This window comes from Poecilia latipinna, unplaced genomic scaffold (genome assembly GCF_001443285.1).
Source record: "Poecilia latipinna isolate Pla-1442-1.1 unplaced genomic scaffold, P_latipinna-1.0 Scaffold2359, whole genome shotgun sequence".
In the NCBI taxonomy this organism is placed as follows: Eukaryota; Metazoa; Chordata; class Actinopteri; order Cyprinodontiformes; family Poeciliidae; genus Poecilia; species Poecilia latipinna.
This window is the reverse complement of record NW_015114975.1, coordinates 48,378-67,457: the sequence shown is the minus strand read 5'-3', so window position 1 is coordinate 67,457 and position 19,080 is coordinate 48,378. Positions and strand designations below refer to the sequence as shown.

Sequence of the window (19,080 nt, the reverse complement as noted above, 5' to 3'; positions counted from 1 at the left end):
CGGCACACTAGTGTGCCGCGGAACAGTGGTTGAAAAACACTGCACTAGATTACTGAGAGGACTTGCCATTTACGTTTTACAAAGGAATTTTAAAAATCATTAACTGGCTGTTAATGCTTTGAATACAGCGTGCAGCTGCTGTCGAGTTGCTGTCTGCACATGGATGCAGGCACATAAAGAAAAAAGGAGCAGTACTTCCACATCAGTACTTCAGGAAGATACGCCTATGGAAGAGATGAAAGCTCCAGTAAAACAAGATGATGATGATGATGATGATGAATAAGATGTAACTTTTGGGTTTAGTCAGACTGAGAGGAACAAGTCACTTTTTGACTGTTGGAAACTTTTTGGGTAACACTTTATTTGAAGGGGGTTGAATAAGACTGTCATAACACCGTCATAAACATGAAACCTGTCATGAACATGAATAAGCCTTCATGAATATTTATGACAACAGTCATAAAGTGTCATTCGGTAAATTATGACACTTTTAATACAAAGTTGACATTATTCAAAATGTCTTTATGACAACTTGACATTAACCAAGAAATCATTACTGATATAAATTTGTTATAAAAGTATTACTGATTGCACTTTAAAAATTAGGTAACTTTATATTATTAAAGGTAAAGTTTAAAAAGTAATGATTTTTTGGTTAATGTCAAGTTGTCATAACAAAGACATTTTGAATTAAAAGTGTCATAATTTACCGAATGACGCTTTATGACAACAGTCAGAAATATTCATGAAGGCTTATTCATGTTCATGACAGGTGTTATGTCATGTTTATGACAGTGTCATGACAGTCTTATTCAACCCCCTTCAAATAAAGTGTTACCACTTTTTGTTTGTCTTTTTTGGGAAATTAATATTTCACAACAATCCAGCTTGAAGGCAGGTGAGGTTTTATTCTTATGTGCTTAAAGGAACTTTGGTTTCTCCTGACGTTTCTTTTTCCTCTCATCCACCTTAAACAGATATTTTTGTACTTCTGAACATGTTTGATGTTCAGAAGTACAAAATCTGCTACAACCATCAGAGGATGTGGCCTCTGACGGTTGTAATCAAAACGACATCAGTTTGTGGGTTTTACCAAGTTGTTTCTGAACTTTGTTTTTAGTGACTAACTATTTAATCAGGCAGTTCCTTAGAAGGATTTGTGTGGGTTATGTTTGATTCACTTAGAAGCTCAGTTTATTTTAACCTTTCATTGTGTTGCATTGCCATTTAAAGACCATAATAAAGAAACATGGTGTAAGAGCAGCTGACGTATCGCCGTCTCTCTGACTTTGTGGCAGATGGTTTGACCATCTTACAGTTTCACTTTTGCTAAACGCTGATGACTGAATCCGTTTTATACAGAGCAGCTTAGTTTACAGTATCTGGCTACTGTAAAAGCAAAGTTTACGCTTTTGTTTATATAATCGTTCAACTTTCCACTTCTCTGTGATATATACTCTTTTTCTGCCAAGTCCTTTAGTCATCATTAGCTACTTTAGAGAGCCTAAAGAATAACTAGGTAAATATTAGTTAATAAACTTAATGAAATAAAATCCCATTACACTGTAAAAACACAAAATCTTACATGTTTAAAAACTAGTTTTTAGTGCAAATATGTTGGTGCACTTGAAATGAGATAAAAACTAACATACAAGTAACTTTTTAGTAAGAAATTGGAGTTTTATGTCAAATATGATGAAAAAGTACTAGAAATAAGTGAGCCAAGACTTTTTTTAAACAAATATTAAGGATTTAACCAAATAAAACAAATTCTCATATCTTACTGAAATGTTATTTGTGAATTAGTTTAGTCTTATTTCAAGTGTGCTAAAACATGCACTAGAATCTAGATAAAAATACTTATTAATATTGTGTTTGTGCAGTGGACAGCCACTATTGCTGTCTTTGCTCTGGAGGCAGATTTTTAAAAGTGATCTTAAGCATTTTTTAAAACAATAAAAAGCTATTTAAAGAATGATTGGTAATGATGTCTCAGATTTTCAGGGAAACCCACATGATGCAACAGGGAAGTGATTAAAATTTGCTTGCATAATGCAAATTCTTCTGGTCATCTGTAATGAAAACAGAGTTGCAGCCTTGGCTCAGGTTTCCATGCAGTGTCATGTTGAGACGGGAACGGAGCGACGGCTAAACCACACGGTGCAACATGATGACGGGTGGAGCAACAGCCGGGTCAACCCTGGTTTCCCACTAACTGCTGACTCTGTGGGATTTAAGACTAACTCGCTCTGCATGTAATCTGTTGCTGCTCCAGCATACAGCACAGTCGCTGTGCAAACACATTAACACTGAGATCAGTTTATTTATAATGCAACACGCATGAAATCTGCAGGAATCACTCGGTGAACTATTAAGTCCTTATTGAACAGTTTTCTTTATTGTATGAATAAGTTTCCATTTGCCTGACTTTGCTTCAGTTACTTCTACATTTCCCTGCTGTGAACATAAATAATATTTTCTGTTTAATTCATTCATTTAGGTTTTTTTGCACCCAAAGTGCAACAGTTTTCAAGCTACAACAAATAAAAGTTTGCATAATATATGAATTTTGGGGTTTTCCACAACTTCTACATAACAAAACAGTTATTTTATTTAAAGTTTTAAGTCCTTCTCTCAAAAATTGACGGTTGCTTTAGATTTTGTTGCAATCCCTTTTATTGCCTGTGTCATATTTCTGATTATTGACTTGAAGTGTTTCCATCTTAATCAACCAGTGAGCATCTTATTTAAAGTTAATTTATACAAAGTTTTCTGCAAACGGCTTTGCAGGTGGTAAGTGTGTTAAACTCACAAATGCTTTCAAGAATTAGATTTCTTATTTTCTCGTAAAGATGAACAGTTTAAGATTTTCATCCCACTTTCCTGCCAGCTTGTTCCAATGATGCCGGTCCCTCTTTGTTGGTGTTTTGTAGTTAAAATAATCTCATCTGATTGTGATGGCACCAGACTTTATGCAGTGATGAGCAGAAGTAGAACGGTTCCTGGTTCCTGCAGCGGTTTGCTGCTTTATCCCTCAGCAGTGAGCTGTGATGGAAATCGCCTGCTGTTTTTCAAACTGCACCTGTCATTCGCTGCTGCTGGCTGAACTTGATTTTTTTCTTGACTCCTCAGGGTATTGGTTATGAAAAATCCTTTTTACCGCAACCATAATCCTCCACTCATCTATTTAATCGCTATATACTCACTACAAAACCAAAATATAAGTGAAAATAAACACAGCACAATTTTTTGAATTGACTGAATTAGATATTTTTTTATTTTATTTTATTACTAAATCAGTTTTTAACCCATTAAAATATTTACTTACAGAAATATTTTTGCTTTTGTAGGTTTTAGACTTGTCCTTTTACTTGAGTTAATGTCTAAAGACTTACTAAAAACATACTGCTTTATTATTTGGCAACATTTAAATAGAAGTTAAATGTAACTTGTATTATCCAAGATTCTTTAGAGTTGTTGCAGCAGTCTGTTACAGCAACTCTAAAACTCCTCTGACTGAAGACACTCTGTATAATAGTCTCATGAACAGAACACTTTGATACAAGAACTGCATCATCATATATAGAGTGGTTTTAGACCTAATTCAAAGTTCTGATGGTTGAATAACCTAAATAACGGATTAAAAACGAATCTTTTTGTTGAGCTCATACGTTTATTTATTCAATAATTTAGCAGCAAAAAAGGTTTTGGATTTGAAAACGTTGCATATTTTGTCTAGTTTTTGAATAAAATGTGATTAATTACGCATAAATGACAAACTATGCAATTAACTCGAGCCTCAAAACTACAAATACAAATATCAGGCTACAGGAAGACGCTAGGCTAACATTTAGCATTTACCCATTAGCTGTGTCCTTTTGAGATCAGATCAACACAACGACGGGACAGCAGCTCATTAGCTTAAAATCTAGTTTAAAGCAGAATAATTCATGTTATATGTCTATACTTTTTTTAAGTATATAAATGTACTTGAAATATATTTTAAGTATATTTCTAATATACTTAAGGTGAATTACCATGCAGCTATGAAGTAGCAGCTGATTTGGGGTCAATACTTAATGTTTGCTTAAGCATGTTTAAACTTCTGCAGGTTAGTTTTGAACTTCCCCTCTCCTTGGTGTTTGTTGTAAAACCTGTTGTCACTATATAACAGCTAATTGGGGTTTTATGGGAATCCTTTACCCCCTACTCTGTATTCACGCCTAAATCTTTGAAAACATCTGGGATGAATGTGGAGCGAAGAAGGAACCACGTAACTTCCTGCTCAGACAGGAAGTCTGTTATCATGTTCTGATTGATTTTTTTTATGAGCTTATTGTCTTTATTACACATCTGCTGAAAATTAGGCTTGAACTGCTAAGATGTAGTTAGATATTTTTCTTTATGTTCGGCACAAACTAAAAGATATTTAAAGTATCCTAAACTCCAGGTAATCTCACGAATCTGACTCAAATTCCTGAGAAGTTTATCACGTAGCATCAGGCGACTTTTGACACAGGTCTTCGTTTTGCCGCAAGGTCTTTGCAACCTCCAGAGTTGCCATGGCGACGCTTCTTCTTCGTGACTCCCCGCTGGAATCGATCAACCCGTGTCACAATATCCCACCGGCGGGGCTGCGTGGGCGGAAAACAAAGGGATCTTGTATCACCCACGTGATCCGAGTCACACCGCAGCGTGGAAACGAGTGTAACCGATCGAAGCACTTGGCTGCCGTTTCCTGTTTAAAGCTATTTGAGATCCCAGGCATGCGAGGATCCGTCATATGACGTTAGGGATGATTTACAGGACTACGGCGCCCTCTAGAGTTTGCGGAAGAGAGTAGCACATAATCTCGGGTCATATCAAGTTCATAAAGGCTTTTAAAGGGTCGGTTGTGCCAGAATTTACTGATAAAAGCCACCAACAAACTATTGAAATATATATATAAAAAATAATAATATTCAACATCTCTTCACATTGATTAGTCCCTCCAAATGTTTTTAAAATTGTTTTTGTGATCAAAATTGTATGTTGAGGTGCTAATTTAGAAATATTTTCATTCATTTGCAAGGGGCAATGCATATTAAAATTTTTGTAAATGCACAAGAATGGGCCAAAAAGCTATTTTTCATCTGTTGTCCCTGTATGATGAGTAACTTGTCCAGCTAAAAGCAAACATTATACAAACAAGGTTAAAATGACATGACTACACACATTTTGTAAATAAATACAATCAATACAAATGGTAAATACAAAACAAAGGAACATGTATATAATTCTTAGCCTACTTTTTAAAAATCAAAGTAGACAAAGCTAGTTAAATGAGATTATTTCCTACCTTGTTCTGTACTTTTTTGTTCACAGTAGAGCTGTACAGTGTGGGGATCAAATCCAATTCAAAATACTTAATTTATCCTAAAAGAAAATTAAGTATTTTGAATAATAAAGTATTCAACAATTAAATACTTGTTTTGGATGGGTACGAAGGATCTCTTGTAGCAGTCAGTCTTGCAACAGATCTGAAGAGGCCTCTGACTGAAGACTGTCGCTCTGCCTTCCTACATAAACATTGCATCTTCTTTTCTTTCCAATCTCCTTTGTGTTATGGGTTTATTTACATATTTTCTGTTTTGTTTTTTGCAGCCAGAGGCTTCTCCAGCCTCTCCGCTTCACGGTCACCAACGTCGGGGAGAAGAGGAGGATGAGGGCGACCTGAACAAAGCTTTGGGCGTTCAACGTTTCCAGCACATTCTCCGCCCTGCGGCCTCTGTTCCAGACGAGCTGCTTCACTCCTACCATGAGGAGGACATCGAATGTAAGAACAAAGAGCGTTCAGATTGCCTCCGTTTATTCTGTCAAACGTTAAAACTGTTGAATATTGTTCCACAAGTAATAATTATTCCCTGGTAAAGTTTTCTAAAACGTATGAAAGGGAAAAAAAATACTATGAAGAAACAATTCAGTTCTTTTTATCGCTAAAAATGCAACATGATTCAAAAATCATTTTTAGTCTCAACTTTGAAGTATTGAAACTTTTCTTTTGAAGTGTAAAGAACGGATGAGAAATGAAACGGTTCAAATTAAGCTTAAAATGAGGCATTTTCTGTTGCACTTTTTCAGTCTAAAGTTTGAAGTATGAAGACTTTTATCTAAGTCTATAAGACCGCCATCTTTATGCCAGTTGGTGAAAGTGAAAACTCTGATTTCTGGGTGCAGTAGCGTTTCTGTGTGGTCAGTTTTTATTTTTATTTTCCTAGTTCACCTTCACTTCCTGTTTTTTGTTTTTTTTCTTGCGTAGACCACCGTCACTACTCTCGTCACATCCACCGACCTCTGTCCAAACTGCCGACTGAGGGACGAAGGAAGAAAGGCAGCAAGAAAAGGAAAAAGGACAAGGACCATAAAAGCAGCCGTGCGCCCTCTAGTGGCCCAATAGAGGAAGGGGAGGATGAAGAGGAAGAGGAGGAAGAGAGCATAGAGGCCAATTCTGTTCTATCGGAGTCTGAGAAACCCAGAGATGTAGAGGTACTGCTCACATAATTTATTCACAGGATATTTATTACAAGTATATTTTATTATAACCTTATTATAATTACCTGAACCTTTTTTAAAGCAGATGAGCATGAAGAAGCATCGATGCAGAAATCTTCAAGAAAATGAAATTAGTTTACACAAAACCAAACGATTTGTACAATGGAGTATTAAGGCCATAATAGGAAAATAAAAGTATGCAGTCATGGCACTACAAGACTAAAGTTCAGATAATATAAAAATAAGGTCATAACATTTTGAGAATAAAGTAAATATGAGAATAAAGTCGTATTACTAAAGTAATTGCAATATTACGACTTATTCTCATGATATTATGACTATTGTAATTTTTTTACATTTTTTCTTAGTGCGGGCCTAATAATCTGTTGTACTAATTAAATATTATGAATCATAAATTTGTTTTCTGACTTCATTGCTTATTTTGTATTATACTACAATATAAAAGTATATAGAATATGTTTTATATTTTGCTTATTGATCATATTCAGAACTATTTTTATTTCAGTTTTTTTATTACAGCAAATTTAATTTAAGGGAAAAAATAATTAAAAACTGATTCAATTTATACTTCAGTCGTTCAGAATAGACTTTAAATGGGATTTTAAAAATATCATTTTATATATATTCAATTTTAAATCAATATACAGATGATTTAAAATCATCTTAAGGCTAAACCAAATCCAACGAGTAGAGGCTCCTAAAGCAAAGCCAGCTTTGTTTTTTTTTAAGAATAAAGAACAGCAAGAAGAATGTTGCAAATAAAATAATATAAGCAATATAGACATGAGTGGAAAACAACGAAAGTAGCATTTTATATTGGGATTAAAGCATAAAAAATCCTCTTTGTGCTGTTCAGTTCCTGATGTGAATGCACCTCTCGTTTTTCGTTTCCTCTAGTTTTTCTTATCGGATGAAGACCAAATTTCAAGACGTGGCAACTCGACCCGAGACCTAAACGATGTTCCCCAGTCTCCTGTGAGAACAGAAGCCAAAGATGCATCCATCTTCGAGTGAGTGTCGTTTTATTCCTTAAATAAAAGACAAAGTGCTATAGTTTGTAAATAAAAACATTTTTCAGATGATCTGCAATCTAAGAAAAAAAACAAAAAGTCAGAACTAAACGAATGGAACGTCTTACAGGTCTGTGCACAGAAACCATAGAGAGTAGATACATTTTTACAATAAACCAATAATATCAATAGATAATACAGTCGATAGAATTGAATGATTTCACTTAACTCTGATCCAGAACAATCTGGAAAGTTTGCTGCTGGTGGAATCAACTCACTCACTCACTCTTTGGTTACCTAGCAACAACTAACTCACTCATTCTATGGTTGCCTAGCAACAACCTGTTTAGTAACATGCGCAGCAGCAGTTTCAGGTTCCACCAGAGGTTATGGTTGCCTAGCAACAACCTGTTCAGTAACATGCGCAGCAGCAGTTTCAGGTTCCGCCAGAGTTTTTTTTTTTTGTTTTGTTTTTCTGAAGACTGAGAATAATACAAGCAAAAACTTGAAGAGGGATTTTATGAAATCTGTAAAAGATGCAAAAAAGCTTAAATAAACAGAAGTAGTTAGTTAGAAGGATATGACTACATTTAAGAGTATGAATGGAGTTTCTAGCTTAAATTATGTGGAAGTATTTGGCTGTGGATGAGCGCAGAATTTTTCAGAAATTATGGGATCTTCCATTCATTACAGTGGTCACAAAAAGTTTAATATTTCTAAACCGTAGAAGATGTAAATGCCAAAAGACACATAAGTAGAATTTGGTAAAAGTTAAATGGCTGAAATGGCACAGAGTATGCAGAAGTAGTGTAAAAATAGAAGAACTCAAGAGTTTAATGAATAAAATGAACAAATAAAAATCGCCTGGTGAAAAGATTTCTCAGGTTATTGTGCGCCTTAGACTCTGAGGTATTCGCTGTTCGTTACCATGACTCAGGCATGTAGTGGACCTGCTGGGCATCATCTGATGAACCAGAGCAATCCTGTTCTCATTGGCCCATAAATCACCTGTCTCTACTGTCGACTCCGCCTCATGACACAGACTTTTCCACTTGACGAGGTTTTATTCTCAGCCTGGATTACGCTGCATAAAGCTTTCGTCCGTTCGGCTGCAGAGCAAACTGAGCTAAGATTTAATTTGATTTTAATTAAATATGCGTACTTTAGCCTTGCGGAAGTAACTTTCAGGCGGCGGCGAGTTAGTGAGCATGTTTGTGCATTTGTAAAATACCTTTAGAAAAGCATCTCAAATTTCCACGTTTTCTCCCCTTTCCCGCAGTAAACCCGACTCGCCCAGCTCCCCAAGCCCCGCTTCCCGTTCGGCTTCGCCCGAAAACCCGCCTCTGCTTCGGGTCTCCTCCGCCAGCCGCAGCTACGACCTGCAGGAGCGCCGACGGACGGGCAACATGACGGGCGCCGAGCAAGCCAAGTACCAGCGCATCCCCACGGACGAGAGCGAAGCCCTGACGCTGGCCTCCGCCGACCTGGACGGCATCAAGAGTGAGTAATCGCGCAGTTAGATGAAGGGCAGAATTTTATCAACGATTTTAAAAGTTCAGCAACTAGAAAAGATTTGGTTACATTTTATCTGAAGGGGTGCATAAGACTCACATGATACCTGTAATAAATATGAACATTTCAGCAACTGTCATTTGGTAAATAATGACACTTTTAAAGCAAAATTGCATTAAAATTTGCATTAAGTCCATTAAAAGAGTCAACTTTGCATTAAGGGTGTCATTATTTATTGAATGACACCTTAACAGTCAAACATTCATTTTTATGACTGCCATGTCAACCTTATGCACAGTATTAAAGTATTAAAGATAAAAAAAAAAATTAAACAGATTTTTTTGTTTTGTGCCATTTTTTCAATGTTTTACCTCAAGTCAGTTTATTTATATGAAATATTTACAACAACCTCAGTGACCAAAATGCTTCATAAGATCACAGATCAATGGTAGAACAACAAATAAAAACTTAGTTTGATTAAAAAAAAAAACATTAAGACAATTATAAAATTTCATACTATAATAATATGAATAAAAAAACAAAACATGCTTGATGTAATATTATCCTCCCACTTTTTTATTTTTGTCTATTGGTGTTGAAGGTCTAATAATATAATTTTGCTATAATTTCATTTGCACTTCAGAATTACAATCTGCTACCAAACCTTTTTGATGAGGGTGAAATATACTAGATTATGTTTTAAAACTTCATGTCTATATGAATAAAACAAAGTGAAATTTCCTGTTTTCATTACTTATTAACTAGCAAATATGCTGGTATTTTAATTTTTGTTTTAACATGTCCTTTTCAGTGTGGTTAATGTCATATTAAGGAATTATAGACCTAAAAGAAGTTTCTATATTTTGCTGAAATGTTTCTTGTAAGTTAGTTTTGTCTTATTTCAAAGATAGTGAGATATTTACAATAGAAACAAATAAGAAAAAAATACTTGGTAAGATTTTGTTTTTGTGTAACGAAAGGTGATTCATGCTAAAACATTATGAATATTAGATTTTTTGAAAGATTAAAATGAAAGTTATCCTTTTATTGTGGATTAATTACACTGACACATGTTGGTGTGTCTTGATCCTGCAGGAACCTCCTGCGTTCTCGTGCTTTAGTATCTTCTGACCGGTATTTGTGCGTCATGGCGTTTTAATACCTGGGACTTCATTTGTCAGAGTGTTTAAATCAATGCCAGCTCGTCGTCTTTGATGCACCTTCATTCCTCCATCAGTGGTGTAATCAAATCCTGGCTTAGGGGATCCTCAGATTCCTCCAGGACCGCGGAGGTGAAGCCTCCTTCTGTTCCCCACCCCGCTGCGGCGCGGGGCCCCTCCGGCTCAGCCAGCGCTGCCGTCGAGGGGCCGAGGTGATTTACGTCAAGAAGCCGACCCCTCAGCGGAGAGCAGCGACTAATTAGAAACAGGCCTTCGTGATTAAATTAGGCGTTCCTGCTGTCAGCTGAAGCCCTCGGGATTTAAGCCTGATCCAACATGGTGGCTAATGGGGAAACCTGGACCTCAGCTTCTGACCTCTGAGCGAAACACGCTAAGTCGACATGAAGGCCAAATTAAGTGCGGGTTTGATAATTAGTCCTTTCTGCGACTTTGAGATGACGAGCTGAGCGTGCAAGCCGCTTCGTTAGACGTTCTTCGTCACGTCGTCTTTTATCTGCTCCCATAAATCATCCTGGGAAAGAGTCTTTGTCTCTGGCTGCTGCTCAACAACAGGAATTACTTCTGTTCAACTTCAGCAAATTAACACCTCTTCTCCTTGATGCTTTCTGATGTTGGGGGGGAAATCTGGAAACTTTCTTTTTTTTTTTTTTTTACTTTGATGCAACCTGCAGACATCATGGAGCGACTTCTGGATAAAACCTGGATCTTGTAGAGGAGGGTTTGGTGCAAACAAGGCAGAGATTAAAGTATTTTTATTTAGGACTGTTTGATACTTATGAGTCAGCACTTTGATATCGAACATTAAAAGCTTTTCTGTTACATTTTTCTAAGTTAATTTTGTTAAAATGTTGCTGCAAGAGTTTTTTCCCCCCCTTTTTTGCTTCATTGATTCCCAATAAACACATTTTACAAAACATCCTGTCTCAATATAATAATGCCAGTTTCTTAAGAAGAAAAGATAAGTATCCCTGTGCGTCATAATAATAATAATAATAATAATAATAACAAAACAATGATGACTTTGTTTTCCAGGGAAAGATTACAATGTTTGAAATGCAAAGTAGAATAATTTAAACGAAAATAACAATTAAATGGTATGAAGTGCAAAGAAACAAAAAATACACAAACTGAAAACATAATAAATGATAATTTATCTATTTAATACAGAATTGGGACCACTGATGGATTTTTATATTTTTTCTCAATTTTCTTATTTTTTCCCCCTATTTTTCTTCTCCAGAATTGTTTCTAAAAAAATTTCTCAGAAATTGACCTTTTCCTCGTTTTCCTCATTCTTTTCACAATTTTATTTTATTTTTTAAGGGATTCTGAGAATTTTCTTTCCTCAGAATTTTGACCTTTTTTTCTCTCAGATTTCTGACTTTTGATGTCAGGACATTAGAGTAAGAATTCTGAAAAAAAAAGTCAGATTTTTAATTGCTTCTTTTTGTGCCCCAGTCCCTCTTCCATAATAATAACAGAATTTATCATCAGGTTTGGTTTCTAAAATTCAAATTGAATCTTTTGAGTCTGACAGAGGCTGTTCTTTCCTCCCATTTTCTTACACATATTAAATATTATCTCCAGTTAATTTGTCTGTTAATAACCATTTTCTTGTAATGCTCGTGTGCCGTTAATGCAACCATGTTTTCTTTCATTGATTTCTACAATTGGAACAAATCTGCCGTAATTGTGAGCAGGTCCACTGATCTTTGAGTTCAGAACGGTTTCCGTTTGCTGTTTTTGTCTGAGTTACCCAGTACAACTGTCCTTTCTCGTCCTTTCTCTGCTTTTCAATGCCTGGTGTGCTGCCAGCATGGGTAACTCTACTCCCTGCTGTAGAAACAAAAAGGCCAGGAGGCCTTTGACCAGGTGGGCAGAGATTTGGTTTAAAGGTGCAAGCAAGGCTGCAGCAACCAGCGAGGATGCTCAGGGACTCATGTATTCTGCTTTTTAGTGAAAATATCGTAAAAACAATCACGTTTTTTTAGACTCCAATCAAAGTTTTGTCATTTTGTTTCCCCAGGTCATCGATTTGAGGATGTTCCCGGCGTGCGCAGACACCTGGTCAGGAAGAGCACCAAGGGGCAGATGGTGCACATCGGCAAAGACCACAAAGAGCCGACGACTCGCAGCAAAAAGCAAGACCGCACCCCACACGAGGTGAGACTTTCCACTGGACCGTTCTGGTCCTTTAATGGAACCGGAGACGTTTTCCCAAAGCTGGAGGAAGATTTTCCTCATTTTCAGCCTCAACATTCCCAAATACCGTAACATCCATCACTTTTAATAAACATTAGGAACTTTTTAAAAACATTTTTGGTCTTATTTGCTTCTAAATTGCTACATTGAAACTGACATTTGTTTAGATATGTTGTTTTTGTTAAACCCTGCCCAGGGTTGTTGGGGCAGGATTTTATTTTTTGTGTAATTTTTCTAATTTCGCTACAAAAATATTTGAGTAAAAACAACAAATATCTTTTGGGAGATTTGTTTTTTGATTTAATAAAGATGGAGTAGGATTGTACATTACCCGATAATGGGGCTGGATGAAGGAACATATTGATATAGAAGTGTTTCATATTAGTCTATAGATTAGTCATTAGTTTTTTATTTTAAATATCTGAAATTCTGCCAAACTGTTGGCATGATCTTTCTTTTATCTACAGTTTTCACTCCACTTTGTTTATTTTTAAGAAGTTATAAGGCACAGAGGCAAAACCTTAGACTGCTGCTGCGTCAGATACTCCACAAGTTGTTGCTAGGTAACCAGTCTTTGGTTACCTAGCAACTTAGTCAGAGTGAGTGAGTTGATCCCACTAGCGTAAGCAGCTAAAGCCAATCTGTTGATAATGATCATGTGTCATGATCCAATAATAAATCCAATAATAATGAAGGAAAAATCTAAAATGAATCATTTTCTGATCAGTAACTTAAAAAACTCATGTTTTATTTACTCTGTTGATGGCTAATTTCTTCTTTTTCTTCAGTCATTTCTCTGAAAACAATCTGAATTTGTTTTCTATTCTTGCTAACTCACTTCCTGGATAAGTACTGTATGTGAAACAGTTTGAAAAGCATCTATAAAGTTATCTGGAAAGTGGAAGGAAAGTTAACATTTACTCCTGAATATGAAAAATCTAGCTCTAATACATGTTTTAATGTTCAAATCGGTTTGAAATGGCTAACAAATTATGGCGGCCGTTCCCCCCCCCCCGTCTCTCCGTCTCGGGTTTAGTTCTGCTCGGGCTCTTTTGTAGAAGCGACAGGGAGATGATTAAAAATGAATGAATGAGTTCTTCCCTTTCACGCGCCGAGACGGGAGAGAAGCTCAGAGTAACCAGACACTGGGAGGAAAAAAAAAAAAAAAACACGAGGGAATCTGTTTTATTAATACGGACACGCATTCTCGTACATGCTCCTGTCAGGTGTGTGTGATGAGATTTAGGCGTCTTTAAAAGCGTGGCTCTGCTGAGTCGGCTCACTGTTTGAGTCCTCTCCTGCAGCCCGTACCGGTGGTTCTGTACCGCTCTGCCTCGCGGCCCGACGGCATCCTGCTGAACATGGACCCCGGTCAAATGGCCCGGTACCAGAAGGTGAGGCTGGGTGACCGGCCAGAGTTAGCGTTGACCTGTGTGAGCGTGGTTTGACAGGCATGCAGCGGCTGCAGAGGAGCTAGTTTTATTTTTTTTTTCTGGTGGGGGATTATTCTGGGCTGATACTGACCAGCATGGTGTTCATTTAACCTCCTTACAACCAACGAAGAAAGAGCGGAAACTGACTTTTTACGGGTTTTCCTTACATGTTGGCGTGTTGTTTTTAAAATATCAGCTTCCACTAGGGCTGGGCAATGTGACGTAAGAATAAAATTGTTTTAGATATTTTTTTCTGTTCTAAAAAAGATATTAGATATGGCAATGTTTTCAAAAAGTGGCTGTTATTTCAATCAGTATTAGGGTCAGGCTGTTTATTTATGGGAATATAATCATATTTACAGGATAAATACACAATATTATCAGGAAATGTTTTTTAAAAATGACAAGAAATCTAATTTTCAATCAGAAAAAAGTTTTTATAGCTCAGTTTGTGTGATTCTTTCTTTGAAAATATTATGGAAATAGTCTATTTCAAAGTCCTGCTACTGATAATTTGATGTTGAGTTAAAAAAATTAAGTGTTTTTCTTAAGTATCATCTGTGAAACTTGTACTAATGTATAAATTCACAAAATCCTCAAAATTCCTCATTTTATTTTTTCTGTTGAAGTTCTTATAAAATCACGTCTTTATTACTTTTACAGAAATTACAGCTTTATTCTGGATATATTATGACTTTATTGTCATGATTTTAAAAAAAATCATTGCCTGGCCCAAATTCTTTGTCTGAGAGTATACCTGAATTCAAAGTCCAAATAAATTGAAGCTGTAAAACAAGATGGCAGCTTTTGGCGAACTGACATCGCTAAACTAAGTAAACTCGAAGAATGCAAAGGTGGGGAAAAATATTCACCATTTCCAAAACAGAGAGCGCCTAATGAAACAGTTCAAGTCATTACATTCATTTCAGAACATTACAGAAATGGCTAAAATCACAATTTCCGGTCTTTGAGCTTTACTGTTTAACTCATGTTGAGTATAAAGTTAAAAAATAGGAGTAACTGGATCAGCTGCTCGCTTGGTTCCCTTCTAAGCATCCTCTCTGCTGGTTGGTTTCTTGAGCAAAAGCTCGTTAACCTCTAAATCAAATATGGATCATTGTCTCTTGACTGAACGTTTGGCATATGTTTGGTTTTGTTTGATCATTGTTGTCATTAATCAAAGGCTTTTATTGGTTTATTTGAACTTTTCTTGTGTTGCAGCGATGCAGAAGCTACATGATTCTGAAAAATAACAATTGCTGTGCCGGTTTGAATTTAATCTGGGTTTAATCTTAAACTAAAACTGCTTCAACCTTAATATAAAAACTGGATTTAAATTAGAGCATCAACTAACTTATCGTAATAATCAATTAATCTGATGATTAATCGTATAAAAATTGGTACATTCTGGAGATTTTTCACTCGATTGCAATATTAGAAATACAATAAAAGATGCAAATAAACATAAGAAAATACAATTTTATTGCCTAAAATAAAATGGCTTAGCATTTCTTCAGAGCATGCTTGATTATTTGTAACAAAGGATGCATCTGCAGCTAAAAAGAAAACATTTCCAACATCAGTTTGTGAAAAGCTCAATCGTCTCTGGTTGACATTGTAGAACTGATCTATTCCCTTTTTCTAGATTAATAACTGAATAGCAAAAGGCGCTTAAAAGACGTTTTAACCAAATTTAAACCAGGTAAAGCTAAAACTGCCACTTGAGAAGTTCTAGTTTTTTATCATCTTAAATGCTAAATGTGTGTATTTTTTGTACAGTTTTAACTTAATTACTGCTTTGAGTATGTCAGTGTTTCAGTAAATGGACATTTTTAGAATCTGTGCTCCAGTTGATGACTGATCAATTTTTCAATAATCAATTCATCGTGATAAATCTCAAATTTTCAGTTTGCCAAGACCTTGTTGATGGCTACAAAACAAGTAAAGTCTCTGCAACCTGCTAAATAAACATGTATACATTTGGAGCTGCGTTTGTAATTCTGACCCGGAAATCCCCAAAATAAAAGTTCAAATAATCACAAGCCCAATCAAATCTATGGCAACCATGCCGAGTGTGAATGTCTGCCTGGCTGTTTAACATGAGTTGGCATATGCAGGTGTTTGTGGAGCTGAACGAGCTGACGATGGACAAGAACCAGGAGATGCAGTGGAAGGAGACGGCTCGTTGGATCAAGTTTGAGGAGGACGTGGAGGAGGAAACGGACCGTTGGGGGAAACCGCATGTGGCGTCGCTGTCTTTCCGCAGTCTGCTGGAGCTCAGGCGGACCATCTCCCACGGTAAAACCACGACAAACTTCACCCAATTCCTTGGAAATATTTTAATTTCACTCAGTTGTTTTCAATGTTTGGAAAGTGCTTTAGTACCCAACACTTTCAAGGACTTTATACAGAAATCAAACTGTGCAGTTTTGTAATAAATCTAACATTTGAAAAGCCTTAAATTGGGAACCATTATTTACAGATGAAGACAAATTTATTCTCATTATCTGTGTCTTTTTGAAGTTAAATGAGACTTTTTTTTTTCTTATTAGATCAAACATTTTGCCTCACTGTCTGAATCTAAATCAGACCCAACTTCTCTCATTTCAGATCAGTTAAAATTACCAAAATAATTTATATTTGCTAAATGCCAGAAAACTTAGTGAGAATATTTATTTATTTGTTTGTTTTTAGCCTTTTCAGACCATTCAGGTTTATAGGGAGACATTTCAGAACATGTTATATTGTAGTTCACCTTTCCCTGATGTACAATACTATCATAAAACGGATTATATCATGCAATTGTGAATTGAAACCGTCTTCTGTAGTTTATCACCAAAGTGGTGCTGGAAAAGTTTGAAAACTTAAAAATTTATATTGATATTTATTAATTTGTAATAAAGTGTAATCTAATGTTTGATTAAAAGTCTAAATTTGGAAAATCTTGTTTGAACTCTAAATATTAAACACTTTTTTTTCCTCACTATCTGAATTTAAATCAGACTAAACTATTCTTGCTTTAGATTGGTTAGAATTACCAAAATAATTTTTACTAAATGCCAGAAAATTTTGAGAATCTTTTTTCCAAAAGAAATTTTTCTGTAACTTCAGGCGTATAAAGGGGGAAAAAATCATCTCCAAACTGTGGTGCTGAAAACATTTGAAAACTTCACCTTGAAAGTGCTTTAATTTGCTGTAACGGATGCTGCTTACCTGGCAGGAGTGAAACGCGTTCTGTCTGTGTTTACAGGTGCGGTGCTGCTGGATTTGGACCAGAAGACTCTGCCGGGTATCGCCCACCAGGTGGTGGAGCAGATGATCATTTCCGACCAGATCAAAGCGGAGGACAGATCCAACGTTCTGCGAGCTCTGCTGCTTAAACACAGGTAGAAAGATGAAGTAAACCTTGGATTTTATCACAGATTGTTGACAATACTCGCTTTGTTCCCCCTTTAAAAGTCATAAACTAATCAGTAGTATCAGATATTACTAACTAAATTTAACTGTCACAGCAAATTCTCAATTTTAGGAAGAAGCAGCCTTTACTTCCTGTTCATTTATTCAGTGGGGGACGCCTCTTTGATCATTCCTCTTAAAACCAGACTTCTACATCCTCTTAAGCTCTTTTCTTTACAGCTCCTTTATTCTGGAGTGGGAGTAGGTCTGCCACAATAACAAATTTTGTTGGACGATAAATTGCCCCAGAAGTTATTGCAATAAACGATAATTTGTAATGACACTGTTTTGGTAATAATGACGCAAGAACAGGAAGACATTTTAAATATCCAAAATAAATAAACAAAATGACAGAAACAACAAATAAAATTAGCTATAGAGTCTCTGTCAACAAAACTGTCCTTCAAAAAAGGGATAGTTGAGACTAAAGCACCAAACTGAAGACTCCAGTTTTTGGTAGAAAGAGAAAAACGATAAATCATGCAAATGAAAATTGTTGAGCTTATTGCCTAAGTGGGAGCCACAAAACTATTCCAGTGGCTGCAAAAGGCCCTAAAGATGCAAATTTATTAATACTTTTATGTTAAATCTGCTGTTTCTTCTGTCCTTAAAGTTTTTTTTCCCCTCTCTGCTGCTTCCTGCTAGTAGATGGCTTCATGCTTGGTCTTTGCCCCTCTTCCTCTTGCTCAACCTCTCTCTCCCTTTTGCTGCCCCCCAAAGTCACCCGAGCGATGAAAAGGAGCACGTTAGCCATTTCCCCAGAAACATCTCAGCAGCCAGCCTTGGCAGCCTTTTACCGCACCACCACGCCGCCAACCACAACCATCAGCTGGAGCCGTCTGTGACCGACCCGCTCATGGGAACCGTCAAGTCCGAGGTGGACAATGACGCTCGCATCGACATCGACAGGAACGAGCCACAGGTACGTCTGGGTTCCCCCCGGCTGGTAGAGGCTCTCACTCACACTTCATCGTCCGTGTTGTTGCGTTTTCAGCAGAAGGAGCCGAGTCTCGGGCCGGGCATGCATCGATCCAAGTCCAAACACGAGCTGAAGTTGCTGGAGAAGATTCCGGAAAACGCTGAGGCCACCGTGGTTCTTGTGGGTAAGTTGTTCATATCCAAAACCAAATATTACCTTTTTTTATGTTCTGGTTCTACTTTAAACAGGTTAGGTTAGGTCTATGTCCAAAAATAACACATATTTTTGACAAAATCATTCTTGGATAATGAGATTTCAGTTCTGATATTTTGAGCTCCTTTCAAATTACGCTTTATCAGGGCCTCCTGTCATTTAAATCCAGATAAACTGCTGCTGGCCAAAACCCCCAACATAATGTTAGTAGTCACATGAAAGTGACTACGAACAGATCCACAATAATACAACCTTACAACTTTGAAAAGCAGTTAGATTAGTCAAAGACAAAACTCTTGTCTTTTCCAGCAGCCATTGTACAGCGCGCACAGCAGTAAAACCAGCTGACCAAACGTGCTGGAACTCTACTTGTGTTGCTAAGTAATGGGCTGGGGGTTGCTAGGTAACACCGCAGTGCCTGCTGATTTGTAGCATTATATTCTGGAGGTTTTTGAAACGGCTCACTTTCTAGATGGCAAAACATTAACTTATTGCCAGAAAATGTCAGTTTCCTTTTTTTTTTTTTTTTTTTTTTAATTTTTTTTTTTTAAAAGGGGTTGGACCCCAAAGGGAAGAAAAAAAAAAAAAAAATCTTCTTTTAA

The 19,080-nt window shown here is 36.5% G+C and overlaps 1 protein-coding gene across 3 annotated transcripts in view; it reads left to right on the top strand.

Annotated features, from left to right (window-relative positions):
* The window catches only part of slc4a2b (solute carrier family 4 member 2b), a 57,334-nt gene that overhangs the window by 25,841 nt on the left and 12,413 nt on the right, over nucleotides 1-19,080 (top strand). For 2 of the 3 annotated variants that reach the window (XM_015019026.1, XM_015019027.1), the window contains 9 exons: nucleotides 5,644-5,815; nucleotides 6,299-6,525; nucleotides 7,450-7,562; nucleotides 8,842-9,062; nucleotides 12,282-12,418; nucleotides 16,008-16,188; nucleotides 17,141-17,276; nucleotides 18,067-18,268; nucleotides 18,341-18,449. In XM_015019026.1, the coding sequence (XP_014874512.1) occupies nucleotides 5,644-5,815; nucleotides 6,299-6,525; nucleotides 7,450-7,562; nucleotides 8,842-9,062; nucleotides 12,282-12,418; nucleotides 16,008-16,188; nucleotides 17,141-17,276; nucleotides 18,067-18,268; nucleotides 18,341-18,449 (1,498 nt within the window). The remainder of the gene's footprint in view (nucleotides 1-5,643; nucleotides 5,816-6,298; nucleotides 6,526-7,449; nucleotides 7,563-8,841; nucleotides 9,063-12,281; nucleotides 12,419-16,007; nucleotides 16,189-17,140; nucleotides 17,277-18,066; nucleotides 18,269-18,340; nucleotides 18,450-19,080) is intronic. The other variant, XM_015019028.1, reaches the window with a different exon arrangement.